The sequence below is a fragment of the Pteropus medius genome, unplaced genomic scaffold (genome assembly GCF_902729225.1).
Source record: "Pteropus medius unplaced genomic scaffold, Ma_sr-lr_union100, whole genome shotgun sequence".
Classification (NCBI taxonomy): domain Eukaryota; kingdom Metazoa; phylum Chordata; class Mammalia; order Chiroptera; family Pteropodidae; genus Pteropus; species Pteropus medius.
In genome coordinates this window covers 10,109,503-10,125,233 of record NW_024349225.1, presented here as the reverse complement: position 1 = coordinate 10,125,233, position 15,731 = coordinate 10,109,503, and the positions used below count along the sequence as shown (strand labels likewise).

Below are 15,731 nucleotides of genomic sequence, written 5' to 3'. Positions count from 1 at the left end.
CTCTTCAGGAACCTATGAGCTGTCATGCCAGCAGAACCCACTGGTTATCAATGTGACCCATCGCCCGGACGTCCTCGCCCACCATACCACCGCAGTGCTGCTGAACTTCTCATCCTCGCTGGTGGGCATCTCAGCGGTGGCTCTAAGGACATCTTCCCACACAAGTCCTTCAGCCCCCAATAACTGCATCCCAGAGTATGAGGGGCGGAATCATCAGGGACAGAGGTACAAAGTCCCCTCCCTTCCTTTTCTCCTTTCTTTTTCTTGTGGCTGTGATGAACTGCTATCATTTCCATATATAGCATCATGGGTGCTGAATCGCTACCTAAAAAATGGGTCTGAGAACTCCTAAAAAGACATAAACAAGCAAAGAACAATTGGTAGAAGCATTATTTTGTTCTTCTTTCCTTAGCGGAGCATAATTTTTTATGTAAATATTCAACATCTTTACCAGGTCTTAAAATCTTTGTTACATATAAAACCACTGCCTTTAAGTTAGCATTGTTATTTCCAACTACCAAACATTCTCTGCCAAAATGTCAGCGTTCCCAAAGCAATATGTTTTTCCACTCGTTCCCACCTCAGCGGTGTAAACATTTAGTTTCTAAGACGTCATATAATCAATTAGAGTTACAGATGGGAATCAGGAATACATTAGCTACACGCGTCTTTCTGGACATCTGTGACTATTGTCATCTAGATAGAGGTTTCCTGGACTTTCAGCCATAGTTAGTAGAGGGACTGTACTTTGGCTATACCCACGGTGGGCCCCAGAGGGGAAGGGAGCACACCAGACAATGACCTGTGCCGGAGCTGGGCTGGACTCATTCTATGAATGGTCAGTCAGTTGAGTGGGGCAGTAGGTAACAGGGGTTAGTCCCTTGAGGAGTGGGGTGTCAGGCGATTGGGATCCTAGTCACCAAAGCTGGGTTTCCAGGCAGTGCCCCATCACCAAGGAGAAGCTCTGTTGCTGCCATACTCGACCTAGGTATACCAGAAACCCAGCCTTGATTAGGGAATGGAAGTAGACCATACTAGTATAGTATATGGACTCTCCTTTTCTTTGTGGCAAATTATACCAAAATTGAGTGGCTTATCACAGTTTCTGTTGATGCAAATCATCTGGGTGTCTCTTGGCTTAGATATCTCTTTTGAGGTTTCCATCAGGCTGTTGGCCAGGGCTGCAGAAACCTCAAGGCTTGAGTGGAACTGGAGAACCCGCTTCCAGGCTCACTCATGTGGCCGTTGGCAGGCCTCAGAAGTTCTGCATCCAAGCTCACTCCCATGGGTGCCGACAGTGGGCATGCTCACCTAGGCGTGGCTCAGATCCTCGCCATGTGGGCTTCTCCTTACGCTGCCGGAGTGTTCTTATGACATGGCAACTAGTGACCCAAGAGACAAAGAGAGCCAGAAAGTTTGAGTACAAGAGACACTTGCCCAAAAGAGAAGCCACAGTCTTTTTATAACGCAGTGTTGGAAGTGACAACCCCTGACTTCTCGTATATGCTGTTACTTAGAAATGAGTCAATAAGTCCAGCCAATACTCAAGGGCAGGGGTTTGCACCAGGGCGTGAATCATTAGGGACCATCTTAGAGGCTGTCTACCCCATGCGGTAATAGTATTTTATGTGAAGTAAGTGCTAACTATGTGCCAGGTATTGTTGTAAGTGCCAGGATGGGAGAAACAGCAAGGCATGGAGTGGAGATGGTGCACGTCGGAATATTAGGTAGTTCATCTGCAACTTCGGAGTCTTCTTCGTGAGCAAGCATCTTCGAACACTAACACAAGAACGTGGACTATTAAAACAGCATTGTTTACTAGAATTATTGCCTTTCTCATGTGTTTTCAAATTATTTTCTCTACTGGCTCTACCTCTGGCCTCAAGCCGTACAGAATTTCTTTCAGGACCCTGCAACATGTGTTCTTGATGAGCTTCGTGTCTTTGCACATAGTGTTCCCACTTTCTTGAATGCCTTCCAGTCCTTCTTCATTTCAACTCATACTTCCCCGTCAGGATTCACCTTTTTTCTGTGGAGTTTTGGCAGACTCCCGCTCTGTTTCCATAAGGTATTGTACACAACCCTACAACTCTACAACAGCAGCAGTCACATTGGTGGTAGCTATTTATTTACTTGTTCTTTCCCACCAAACTCTGAGCTCCTCGCATTGGAAATTCTGCTCGGTATCTCTCAGTACCTAGCAGAGGGCTCGGCACATAGTAGGTATCAGAAACTGTGTGCCGAGTGACAGTTACAGATTTTATTTCTCAGTGCTCCACAGAATAGAACCGAACAAGCAAGCTTAAAATGGAGAAGTCACAGTCTCTCTAGACCCGAGGGATGAGAATTCTCCTCACCATCACAGCTGCGAGGTTTTGACAAAGAAGTTCATTAACTGTGATCACTGCTGCTAATTCTTCACCTATTTTCATGTGGCATTGTGGGAGAAATGAGTTTCATATGCATGCATGCAAACCAGTAGAAATAGGATATGATTCTCCAGTTTACACAGAGTGTATCTGGAATGCATTGGCATTTCCAAACCACATGTGACTGACAGGAACCATGCAAATTGGCTTTTCCTTCTTGCCAGCAAATCAGCGCAGTATGGTAAATTTTGATACACAGGGAATCTAGTAGATCCCATATATTTCCTTTGTGAACAGATTTAAAATCTGAATCCCTAGGTACTCTCTCTCAAAGTCTCTTTGCATCTTTGTATCAATCGCAGTTGTAGATGTAGATAGACCATAATGAGAAACCCTCAAATTCTGGGCATAGTGAGAGGGATTCCTGGCTACCTCCCTCTTACCCCTTATGACCTGAATTCCGTTAATACTAAAACGGGTAAGGGAGAGTTGACAGATGTCTGGCGGTAGGAGATGTGTTATCCATTCCGTATTTAACCAGTAATGACCACTGGCCTGTTTACCCTACAACATCGTGTCTTTAACACAGCCTGACTGGCCCACAGAACCTCAGCGAAGGCCAACAAACCTAAGTCCAGCTCCCCAGTGACGTCCGCGATCCTTGGCTTGGACCCTTTGGCTTTGATCTCTTTCTTCATCTCGTTTCCCATTCTGCTGCGATGACTACCCAGTTTATGACCCTTCGGGCTTCGTATGCCGATCATGAACCACTTAGTCTTGAAAACCGAGTTTAGCATTCCAGGTTTTGGTCCCCAGTGCTCTCTGTAAGTGCTCAGTTCACTTCTACTCTCTGGATGTTCCCAGCTCTCGCCACTTCAGGAAAAGGTCCTGCATGACCTGCCATGGCGTTCCGTGTGTTAGTGTGTCAGGCCGACCCCCAGCCAACCCAGGACTGTGCCCACGGCTTTGGGAAGTGCGAACGATCTTTGTGATTAATGCAGTGGGATTTGGAGCGTGTCTGAGATATAACCGAGGCACTAGCAGGTGGATTTGCCTATCCGAGTGGATTAGCTTGCAGGTAATCACGACGCTTGTTATCGACTTGGAAAATTCACAAGGTCCAGAGTAGAAGAAGTCACGGGTAGGGAAGACTTGCTGATGAGCACGTGGTCCATCCTACACCGGAATTCTGTCCTTCCGGTCGCACGGACACAGCAGAAACAGTGACTGTAACACCTCTTGAGCCCTCCTAACATGTCCCCATCAGGTCCTCCAGTGCCGAACTTTCTGAAGAAGGACACTATTTCCTTTCCTGGGGCTGATGACAGTGGCTGGAACTTCCGTCTGCTCATCTCTTTTCAGCGTTCGCACTTTCCCGCCGATAGATTTTCCTTTCCACCTGCTCTGCAAAAGGTTGAGAATGCAGCGTCACCTTCCGAGCAGTTGTGCTGCTTCTAGTTTTTCCTCGTATTTCAAACAGTTCCGGCCTCTTATAGTTTGATGTTAAACAAGTAGGTGCGTGACTTCCTGTGGCTGTTTCATCTTTATCAGGGTCATGCCTCTTGCCAACCCTTGGCCGCTTTAAACGCTTTTGGCTTTGTGCTCTACTGCAACTGGAATTAAAATTTCCACCCCTGCTTTTCTTTTGTTCGGTTTGCATTTGCGTGATAGATATTTGCCTTTTTAAAATTATGTTTCGCCTCCATCGATCTCTGCCGTGAGAGCCCAGGGCACGTTGCTTCGCTGCACTCTTTACAATGGCAGCGGGGTTTCACTGTATAAAAATGCTCCGAGCTTTTATTCTGAAATTTATCTCAGGGTCCTCACGCTGCTAGCATCCTTTAGGACTCTGTAGCATTCTTACCTTTGGGTCATTGATCTGCCAGGATTCAGTGACCTTTGCCAGTGGTTCCCTCCCCTCTCCACTTGCTTTCACCCCCACCTCTGCCAAGATCGTTATACTTCCTGACCTGAAAGCTCAAAGTGGCCAAAAAGGGTGGTATCAATGAGGACCAATGGGCAGAGAACTGATCAGTGACCCCTGAAGAGCAGTGCCCAGTGTCCTGGCCCTTACAGGGGCGAGGGATAGAGGAAGGAATGCCCCGTTTCCCTCGCTTGTGTTAGTGTGGCTCTGTTCCTTGATTTCTTTTTCAGGAAACAACAACAGCAACAACAACAACAACAAACAAACGCATGCTTTGGCTTCCAGTGATGTTTCTCAATTCAGTTCCAATACGTTTTGAAATCAGGAGGAAATCCTCAGAGACTTCAGCTGTCAGTCTTGGTTTTTTGATATTGATAAGAGCTTTCCTCTCCCCCCGCTTTTTTTGTATTGTTGCCGTTTAAGTGGGAAGCAGGGAGAAATCACCTCGTGGCATTCTCGCGAGCTTAGCTGAGAATGACACGTGAGGGAGTTTGCCGCACATCCGAACACCTGGCGGGAGCAGAGCCCGTTCCCCTCTCCCATTTACCATCCTCCCTTCACGAAGCGCACCAGTTATCCATCAGCTTATTGTTTCTCACCTCAAAGTCCACTCTGATCACCCTCATTTGCAACATTAGAACAGGATTTGATTAATATCTGTCCTCTGCCAGCTGGCATAATGTTCAGTTTTGTCAGCAGAGGGTTCTGGAGAGACACCGCAGGAGGACTGGTTTCGCTGTGGTCTCTTTTCGCTCACTGCTGTGACACACTCAGAGCATCTGTGGTCAGGTCCCGCCGCCCCTGGGCGTTCCCAGTGGCCTTGTTCTCAGGTGGCTCTTCATCACAATCAGTCCCAGGTGACAGCTTGTTAATTATGATCCCACTGCACGTCAGGGAGCACCCGCACCCCCTTTCCTGCTGACAGGGAGCTCAGCATCGTCCTCAGGCCCAAAGGCACAGCCAGCTGACCCCTACATTCTGTCTTCCTGAATCTGCCTCCTAGTACCACTCCCAGTTTCATTCTGTGTCAGGTGGGGTCCAGCCAGGGGCTCAGAAATTAGAATAGGGAGAGTTTAATATAAATGAACCATTAACTAGTAGCAGAGGATTGACTACTAAGGGGTAAGGAGGAGCCTAACAGCTAGAGGAATGGTGGATAAAGGGAGCAACCATTCCTTTTAAGAATGAGGGGAAGATATCAGAGGAAGGAACAAATGCAAAAGAGGCCCCTACCTACGGCTGCGATTGGGTCTCATTGGGAACAGAGGGTGGCGGCACACTGGATGGCAGAGAAGTTTGCTGAGGACTCACAACCTGGGGCTGCTGATAAGGAAAGCACCCACTAGGGCGCTGAGTAAAGCTCATTAGGAAGCTGCCTGCTGGGGTGCTGTTGGGACTTGCTGGAAAGCTGCCGTTGGGGTGCTCATGAAACTTTCTGGGAAGTCATTTTCTGGGGTACCTTTGAGACCTGCTGGAAAGCAACCTGGCATGCCGGCGGGACTTGCTAGCATGCGCAGGCCATCATGGACACTCATTAGGGTGCACTGAAGCTCTGTTGGACATCAAGTGCCACGGACGCAGCGCGGGGGAACCACGTAGGAGTCAAGAAGACACGCCCCTCCGTTCTGTGACGTCTCCCCAGTTGCCTCTACTGGGAGAATATGACGTCATGCTCACTGGCAAAAGAGCACGTTTATATCTCTGGTCTCACAAGGCAGGGCAATGAAGGGTGGATTTGGAACAAGAGGCAATAAGTTGATAACCGGGAGAAAGGGGCTTGTCAGCCACGAAGAAACCCCTTTGTTCTCTGCCTTTTATGTCTGAGACAAAATTTCCTTTAAGTTCTTGGCTTTAATACTAAGACCACTTTTCAATATAATTTCAAAATAGATTGACTTCACTGGAAATTCGTATTTTCTTTTTTTAATGTTTTGAACTAATTTTAAGTCCAAGGCAAACATAAAGTATAAATACCTCATTAGCTTATTCAGTATAAATACACATTCTGATTGAGATGGAAAACACGTAATAGATACTCTTAAATATAAAACTGTAGTGGGTTCTGAGGTTTACCTTAAACTGTAGCTCATCAAAGCCAAGTATTCTAATTTAAAATAGAGTGGGATATCAGTCTTTTAAAGTGCAAATCCGTGTGGAAACCTGGGTTCTTTCTTCTCCCTTGTTCTCACTCTCATTCTTTCTCGCTCACTATATATAGTCACGCTTTGATCCTTTTTATCACTGTGGATAATTGAGTGTTGATTCATGTAACAATTTACATCTAAAATGATGGTAGGATGAGAGTGAGAGAGACGGAGAAGAGAGAGACAGACAGAGAGAGAGAAAGAGAGAGAGAGAGAGTCTCTGTGTGTGTGTACACATTGTGTATATATTACTGTATTTTACTTCAAGTGCAAGAAAGCCTTCTGAAAATTTTAATGTAAATTGATGTGTAAAATTATTCTATGTGGCATGTGTGTATATGTGTGTATGCACATGTATCTGTGTATAGGAATAGATAGACTATTTATCATTCAGAAATATTAAGTGCCCACAGTGTCCATGAACCATTTTTCAGCTGGGAAAAACTGACATTCAAAGTCTACAAATTCCCCTTATTTAAGATGAGCACAACTAATACTAGAATCCAAGTAATTTGTTTTTTAAATAAAGTTTTATTAAATGAATGGAAAAGGATTTCAGAAATATATCCGTGTCTACTACTGTCCAAGAAATCCTGCCATCCTCCTTCAAACTCTATTTGGATCGGGGTAACAAGAGCTTAACTGACCCCGGAATAATTGAAGCGCACCTATATTTTAGATGCGTTTATGTAATGTTGATGTGGGCTCCAAGTCATGCAGGTGAGCTAATGATATTTGCTGCAGTAGGTGAAAAAGGATGGATGTGTAAACATAGTTTGGACTTTGGGAAGTTCGGGAAATAAATAATCTAGATTAGGGCAATTGTATGAGCAGAATCCAGAGGATTTGGGATCATTAGAAAAACAAGTTTTGACTCAGCTCCTATAGGGTCCTAACCCAAATAAAAAGACTCTTACTTCTCAGAGGAGAGAAAAACAGAAAAAAATATTTCATTCTCTTGGAGATTAGAAGTGCAGGTAAGCCCGAAGGGGATCTGCGATTTTGAGGTCCTGGTTTCTACATATGTGTTTTCTATTGCTGTGTGATTGTTACTATGTCCTTGTCAACTTAAACAAACATGCAGTTATACTCAGTTTCCGAGGTCAAGATTATAGGTCTGGCTTACCTGGGACCTGGGCGAAGTTACAATGAGGTGTCAGCCAGGACCGGGTTCTCATCTGAAGGCTCAAGCGGTCCCATGGTCATTGGCTTTTGGTTCCACAAGGCTGCCAGACGGAGAGCCTCAGTTTCCTTCTGGTTGTGACACAGAAGCTTCCCTCAGCTCCTTGCCACACAGCTCTCTCATGGGCGGCTCACACATGGCAGCTTGTTTCTTCAAAGCCAACGAGAGAGGGTCTCTCAGTAGGAATACCTTTCAATCTTAGGTGACATAATCAGAAGTGACATTGTCACTTTTGCCATATTCAGTTGGTTAGGAGCAACTCACTGGTCCCACCCACGCTCAGGTTGAGGGACTCACACGAGGGTGTGGACTCTGGGAGGCAGGGCTCATGTCCACCACGCCTGGCCTGGCCTGACCAGATGTGTGCGTAGGCTTTGGAGTTACAAGCATCTAACTGCCTGTGTCTCATGTCCTGGTTTGTTTCCTAGAAAACCAGAAAATTATGTAAAATCTAAGTTATTGTTCAAATGATCTGTGTTTTGACACTTTTCATAGTGTTGGATGATGGAGAGTTAATTGTTTTGGCAGTTTTGGCTTAGTGTGTCAATCTGTGTGTGTGTGTATGTCACTCATGTGCAAGACAGTATTTTGGAAAAGGTTGATGTACATTGACTTATATAAATAAATTTTAAAATGATTTAACTTTTTAAACAATAGTGCCATTCAAAAAGGTATTTAAGTAAAAAACAAATGTTTTCGTTAAGGGCAGTATCATCCCCAGATTTTCTCCTTTTCTCTTCCCGTCCTTTTTTTTCTGTACAAATCTGCATTTTTCTTTTTACTTAAAGCAAACGAAACATGAACACATAAAGTCGGATCGAAGCACAAATAATGAACGCACACAGAATGCTCTGTATGATTCTGCATTCAGGGCAACAGCTATTACACAGAATTTACCTTTCACATTCAAAACCTTCATTCTTAGGCTGTTATTGTGAATATCACAATAACAATGATATTGGACTTCGGCCTCTGACTCTTGTGTGTTTAACATAAAAATGCACATATATATTATGAACACACCTGCCATGTTTTCTTAACCATGCTTGTTTAAAGCAGAGGATTACGTTATTTAAAAAATGAGACATTGAAGCGTAATGTAGACTGTTGGTCTGGAATGTTCGAGGCTGAAGGACCTACAGATGTATGTACCTGCGAACTAGTTTAGGCACCTTGGTTTTCTCTGTGTAGTCTCTGTTTTCAAGTTCCGTTTCCTGAAGCAAGGACTGCAAAAAAATAAATAACCCAGGGAGAAAAACCAACAATGAGCTATCACCAAATAACTCATAACTTTCTGTTTGCAGTTTATGACCTGTGGCAACATGAAGGGTTAATGTCATCGCAGGCTGACTTGCCCCATCTGCCACGCCTCTTCAGAGCTCTCTTTCAATGGCATACCTGTGCTGTGACACAGAAGCTATCTCTAGCTTGAAAAAGCTATTCTCGCAAAGGTGGATCTGCTGACCAAGAAGACAGAGCCTGCATCACTAAGTCACATACAGAGGGATTCTGGGTCACCCTCCTTTAAGAATTCACTGTTGACTTGGGATTTTGATCGAGGGTGGAAGCATGTGGTAGAAAGCAGAGCAGCTTTCCCATAAAACTTCACTTCTATGATGCTAGTAATCCCAGAGAATTTCTGGGTGGAGGTGGCTTTGTTTTCCACTTGGGAGATGTTAGGACTCAGGTGTGAAAATGTTTCTTCTTGGTTATACTGTAGCTTACAGGTAGGGTTGGAGCTAGATTATAAGGCGTCTGAGCCCGGTCCAGGGGCCTGCAGCCGGAGCAGGCTCAGTGCCTTGGTGCCTCCTTGCTGGAATCGGTTTGTGAGCCTGGTCTTGGCGATAGGGTCATTCTATCACCATTATCGGGCATTCTGCTTCAAGCTTCGGTGTTCTCTGGAAGCCTCATTGCTGCTGCTTTACCGGTTCTTATTTTGGAGCTCAGATTTGAGATGCCAACATTTCCCCTTCCTCCTCTGCCTGGCTGGGGCTCCTAAACCCTGCCCGGCCTCTCCTCCTCCTGCTTGTCCCATGCAGCAGGTTCAGATCGCCGCCCTTTTTATGGCCTCACAAAGTGGAGGGCTCCTCCCTTCCTTTCGCTGGGGGCTACATGTTAAAGCATTTGCTTATTTTTTGGCTCCTGGTTTTATTTTTCTTTTTAGGAGCGGGTTTTTGGTAATGCTCTGGGGCGATGGGAAGTATCCTGTCTCGCTGCCGGGACAGGCACTGTAGAAATGACCTATGTGTCGCATTTCTACTCATTTGATTATCTTCTTTCCCAAAGCAGTTTAGCAAATTAACACGGAATCTGTTTTTGTTTCTTAGGCAAAGAAAGAATTACAGCTGCTCCTTTGTTCCCTAGATTTCTTGCCCAACTTCCTTTTCCCAGAACGATTTGTCCGTAAAATAAGGGAGAAGCAGGGGAGTCCACTCAACAGGATCCTGAGCGTCCTGGCCAGTGATGGATGGCCTGGTGACCGACAGTGAGCTGTTCGAGTCTTTTCAGCTGTTTGCCGTCATGGGATTATAGAGGAAAAAAAAGAAAACGTCATGGACATCGTCTCATTTAGGCGATTATTGGAGTGTGGCTAGACTATTCTAGAAATAGCCTTTATCAAAATATGATTTTGTCTGCGATGGTTCTTAGTGGGATATGTTCTGACCACCAGTTAAGTGACAGCTTTCGGTCCAAAGCTAGGAACAGGCACAAATGGCTTAGGAAGACGTGGGGTTGGTGTCTTCCTCGGAGGAACAGGTCGTTTCAAAACACTGACTCTCAAACGATGGCTCCCAATGGCTTCTGGAATTCTGTTAGAAACTGTTTCCTTCAAATTTTGACAATCTCGAGAAGTCTCTTTAAAATTGTAAATAACTACTTATTAGGAGTAGAGATGTTTTAAGTCGTTAGCAACTATTTATATCAAGAGTATTCTCTTATGGACCTTGACTGCTCAAAACCAGACCAGGGCCTCAGAAAGTTCCGGGGAGCAGGAGAAGCAGAGAAAGCAGTGCTGAAAAGAGATGAGTTTAGAATGTCACCCGCTTTCCAGTTTTGCTCAGGTCTGGCCTGTTCTTCTGATGTACATTCATGGCAGCTGGTGGAGAGAGCGCAGAAAACAAAAGCAAACCGATTTTTCCAGGGTTCTGTCATTTCGCCAGCCTGCCAAGTAGACAGATACTGTGGATGGATTTGACCATAAATTCTGGCTGCAGTGACGCTCAGGCCGTGTCTGGTTCTGCATAGCCATCACTGTGGCGACGGAGGAAGTGTGGTGACTGGAGTGGCAGCAAGTCCAGACCTCTGCGTCTTGCCTTTGGCCACGTCATCTAGTCTCGCCGCAGGATTGCAGGGTAATCCTTTGCCTTCTCTGAACCTTCATTTCTCCATAAGCAAATGAGCCATCGATGTTGCAAGGCTTGGACTGTGAGGCAGAGCAGAAGGACAGAAGGGAGCGATGTTCCAAATCTGATGTCAACCGAGGACTGACAAGTTCTGAAATTACGAGATGATGGGAACAATGTGAAGCTTCCGCTGGGGAGTCCAGCAACTTTATAGGGAAAGGAAGCCAAGGGGAAAGGGAGAGTCCCACAGGGCCGAGCACGTATTTTAGGGTTCTACTTTTATAGGTAAATTTGGGACTCATTCACGGTGCTGGCTTGCAGATCCTCAAGACCCCAATTCCTATATAGCTTATGCATAGCCACAGAGAAGCCGCCTACCCTTTCCTCTTGCCCTGTAGGCGCTGTTCTAGCAATGACCCAGATGGAATCTCGTGCCCATTAAACTTTATTCATGGGACTGTGTTGTTCCCTCACTTAACTCTGCATGTTTCACAATTCCCCAGGCTTGGCCTATGAATGTGGCTGGGAAATGTCACTCTTAATAGCTCAGTCAGTGCCCAGGGATGAGTAGTAGGTGGGCGGGGGAGAGGGACGGGGAATCGGCCGTGCCGTCCGTCCGTGTGAGGGCTCCAGTGATCACTCCTTTAGGCAGTGTCCCACGTGGAGATGGCTACTTCCTTTGCAAACTGGAGGGAAAAGCCGTATATATCTTTAATTGTTGTTTCTGATGATTCTGCTTCCTTGGTGCAATGCTGGAAGCTCATTCTCTGCCGGTTAGCCAGCCATTGTTTTGACTCTTTTTTTGGTATCCCACACATTTTGTAATCTACATTGAAATCATGGATTCTGAAACTTGGTGAGACAGGGCCTTTGAAAGGGAGTGCTTTTGGCTGCATGATGTAAATGTGTTTCTCTTTAGAAGGACAGGGGGCATTTGGATGGGACTTCTGGTATCACAGCCAGGCGTGGTAGAAACAGCGCCCAGAATTAGAAATCAGTGAAGCAAATGACCCAGGACTGGGCCACCAGAGTCCAGTCTTGAACTTACAAATAGGTCACAGTCTAGAAAGAAGTGGACATCTTCCAACAGGGATATCTTGAGGGGCAACTTCAGGATAAAGACTTCATTAGAGGGGCAGGGAAAACCTCTACTTTCCCAGGGTACAGGAAAGGAAGAAGTCTGCTGAGTGCAAAATTTCATCATTTCTCAGTCAACGTGGGGGAAGAATCAGTTACTACTTGGATTCCGCTGTTTCTCTCAGATGAGAATCTTCAGAGAAGGACTTGAGTTAATTTTCCCTTCCCGGTTGGTGTGATCCTTCAGTGCAACTCCTCCCAGTACCAACATCGTTCTGCCCGCGAAGGCTGACGATTCATGTCCCGTAGAACGAAGATGGGGCCTGAGTGAGGAGCAGGCAGAATGGGGAGCCAGGGCAGGGACCATCTCTTTTGTACCGGTTTGGAGAAACAGCAAAGCTCTCTAAGGATGGATGCTGTTATTATTACTCGGTTTTGCTGTTGGTGGTGGGAAGATTAATGAGGACTCCGTCTCTTCCAGTCCACGCTACATTCCGTCCATTCTGCTTCCATCTGCCGCCAAATCCAGAGCATACATTCCTTCGTAGCCCACACCCTCTTATTTCAATAAGGATCAATAAAACGCAGTGGGGGAATGGAGAGAAATCTGATCCTCGTTTACTATTTAACCTTAAAAGAGCTGTTTCTACAGAAACCACTGGCTTTGCTCTTTGGTCAATGGTGGCAGGTCTTGGATAAATGAATTGCAAGATTGTGTTTAACTAAACAACTGAGAAGTCGGGGCATTAAGCAAAAACTTAGACTGGGCAAGAAAGGTTGCGTGAAACTCTTTTTTTGGGGTTTTGCACCACATCCTGCCCATCCCCGAGTTTTCTGTACTCCCACCCCAATACCACCAGCACCTCATCTATGAAATTAAATACCATGTTAGAGCTGGAAGGGACCCTTGAGAGAACCTAGTTCAACCGCACCGTTTTACGGATTTGCAGTCAGAGGGCCAGAGTGGTTAGAAGACTTATCCAAGGTTGCAGAGATAAGCAGGGGCGAGTCAAGATCTGAACCGAGGCTGCACCACGCCGTTTCTCAAAAAGCGTGCTGCACGTGCCAAACGGAGTCTCCTGAACTAGACTAGATTCCAGACGTCAAATGTGGTCAGACTTTTCTTGCTGCCTGAGGACGGTGGGATATTGACTAGAAAAATTCATGAGCCGATGTCACCCTGATTTTGAGTTCGAGCCCATGTTTAATTAAAGTGCTTCTTTGTTGTTATATTGTAGTCTTAGTGTGGTAGAAAGTTCTAGGATATCCCTTCATTTGCTTTGGTCTCAGTTTCCTCTAAAAGGAGGATTCGGGTTGAATTACCTTTAAGGTCCATCTCGGTGCTTCTTGTAAGATCTCCGTTAAAGGTCTCCCGCCTGCCACCTCCCCCGCCTGCCACCTCCCCCACCTCCCCAGCGGCTATGGTCAAGAAATGGGGCCTTAGCCCATATCTCTCATCGACCCTCACACAGGAGAAGCAGGTTGATTGGTTCTGACTGAATCTGGAATGTTGTCATAGCCCCCTGAATCCCTCTGGGGTGGCTCAGGCCCTTACGACAGCCTTGGCTCAAAGCCGTGAGGCAGAATGGCCAGGACTCCATCCATTCATCAGAAAATACCCAGTTACCCAATCGTGCGCCTTGGCTGGAAGCTGTGTCAACTTCCCTCAGTGGCCTCAACAAGGAACGGAATACTAAAAAGAGGCGCCTGGCCTGGCATGCCCCGGGGGACAGCTCAGAGTAGGTTTGCTGGCGGGTCTGTCTACTCCCTCTTTGGAGAACATCTGCTTTCTGGTGTCAGCCTGACCCTGTTCCTCACCCACCACTGGGAGGCGGAGGAGAACTCGGGGAGCTTCCCTTCTAGTCTGTCTTTAAATATGGACGTTGACTTCTTTCAATCTCAGCTCTCTAAGTTTGTTAGTCAGAATTCGAGAGACCCACACATACTGAATCTATGGTGATCTTCATCTGGGTTCTGAGGTGCTACCTTGCCCTGCCTTCTGTCCACGTGGCAGCAGAGGTAATGTCCGGGTCACTTATTTCGCCTTTCCAAAGTCTATTCATTCATCAAGGTCAAGTCATATCCACTGATACAACTTTCTCCGAAGCAGCCATGAATTTATAATCAGTAACGCATGATTTAATTATTTTTTTTTTTCTCTTCGGCTATATTGAAAGTTTCTTCAGAACAGGGGGAAAAGGTTTTGTGCTTTGATCTGTCTTGTGGCTTCTACGTGACAATTTGTGCTCGTACATTAAAGCGCAATGATCAAGCATTGGGACCGGTTTCTCCTGGAATTGGCCTTGTTATTTTCCAGTTTATGGCCTATGGAATTGACTGCCATATCATTCAGGTTACACGTATCCAGACCTTTGTGGTGCCGGGCTTCACTCCTGGTGAGCATCAGAAACTTCGCAACTTAAACAAATCACAGATGCAGGGATCCCACCTACAGAATCAAAATCTCCAGGGGACCAAGCCCGGGTATCTATATTTAAAAAATATTTCCTGAGTGTAATGTACAACTTTGGTGTTAAGAAAGCCTGGCTCATGACACATGAAGGTCACCCCTGGATGGAACTGTGCCAGCAGAGCTTTCCCAAGTACACGTGGCGCTTACAGACCCAACAACAGAGGGGACACACACACGTCATTGTGGCAGGATGGTGCTAGGATTGTGCCTGAGCGACCACAAGCAGGCTATGTACGAGAGGAGGACAGCCTAGCGTTAAAATACGTCTGGAACAGGGACTCTTGAAAGCATTTTTTAAAACCCTCAAACATAACGACTTGGGCAAGTGAGGACGAAAAGAGAGCAGAAGCTTATCCGGAGAAGGGGGGAGACAAAGAGCCAAGCAGGCAGGTGGCTGTCCACAGAGTGTGATTTCTAAGGCCCCACCGACTTAACATTCCATCATGAAAAACTCATTCCTTTGGCTTAAAACTTTGTCTCCTGTTAAAATGGAAATACCTGTGAATCACATCGGACTGGGTTCATCACATCTTTACCTGAGAACACACTATGATGAGGTGTGAAGAAAGATCTGGAAAAAACGGGTGGAAGGGTGAGATGCTTTTGCCAAAAGGGGAAACACACTTACTGAGCAGGGCATCTTGCAGACCGCGGCCACTGGACAAATAGTGCCAACTTGATTTGCTATGTTGAAGAGAAAACGGCTCGAAATGAAGACGGACTGTTCCATATTTTATACTTTCTCCCCCCCGACTCCCCTGCTGAGGAGCTTCTTGGCTCACCCCGGCCTCTGCTGCTAGCTTTTGAATCGAGAAGAAAGCATCAGGAGAGCAGCCGCATCCCCGGGGAGATGGCCTCGTGGTCCAGGCTGGCCCCAAAGAGCGAGGGCTCTGAGATCCAGCCGAGGATTTTCCTCCGACTCGCTGTGTGGCCTCTAGCCAGTCTCCCAAACGACTTTAGTTTCCTTGTATGTCCAACCAAGACAAACACCTGACTTCCCACCTCTCTGGGGCATCGTAAGGCTTCATCGCTGCCACTGTCATTAACGTTTGTCCAAAGACTGTAAGAAGACATGTTTCGAGAACTTTTAAGACGAATTATTTTAACCGTTCGCATTATCTTTCTGATATCGGAGCTGATGCGGCATTCGGTGGAAAGGAAAATGCATCAGGAGGGTGGGAAGATGGAGAACAGGACTTGACTCAGAGGAGCCGTGT

The 15,731-nt window shown here is 46.2% G+C and overlaps 1 protein-coding gene across 1 annotated transcript in view; it reads left to right on the top strand.

The window, feature by feature from the left end:
- Positions 1–15,731, top strand: part of PAPPA2 (pappalysin 2) — a 207,421-nt gene that overhangs the window by 124,230 nt on the left and 67,460 nt on the right. The window contains exon 13 of the mRNA XM_039881111.1: positions 9–225. Within this exon, the coding sequence (XP_039737045.1) occupies positions 9–225 (217 nt within the window). The remainder of the gene's footprint in view (positions 1–8; positions 226–15,731) is intronic.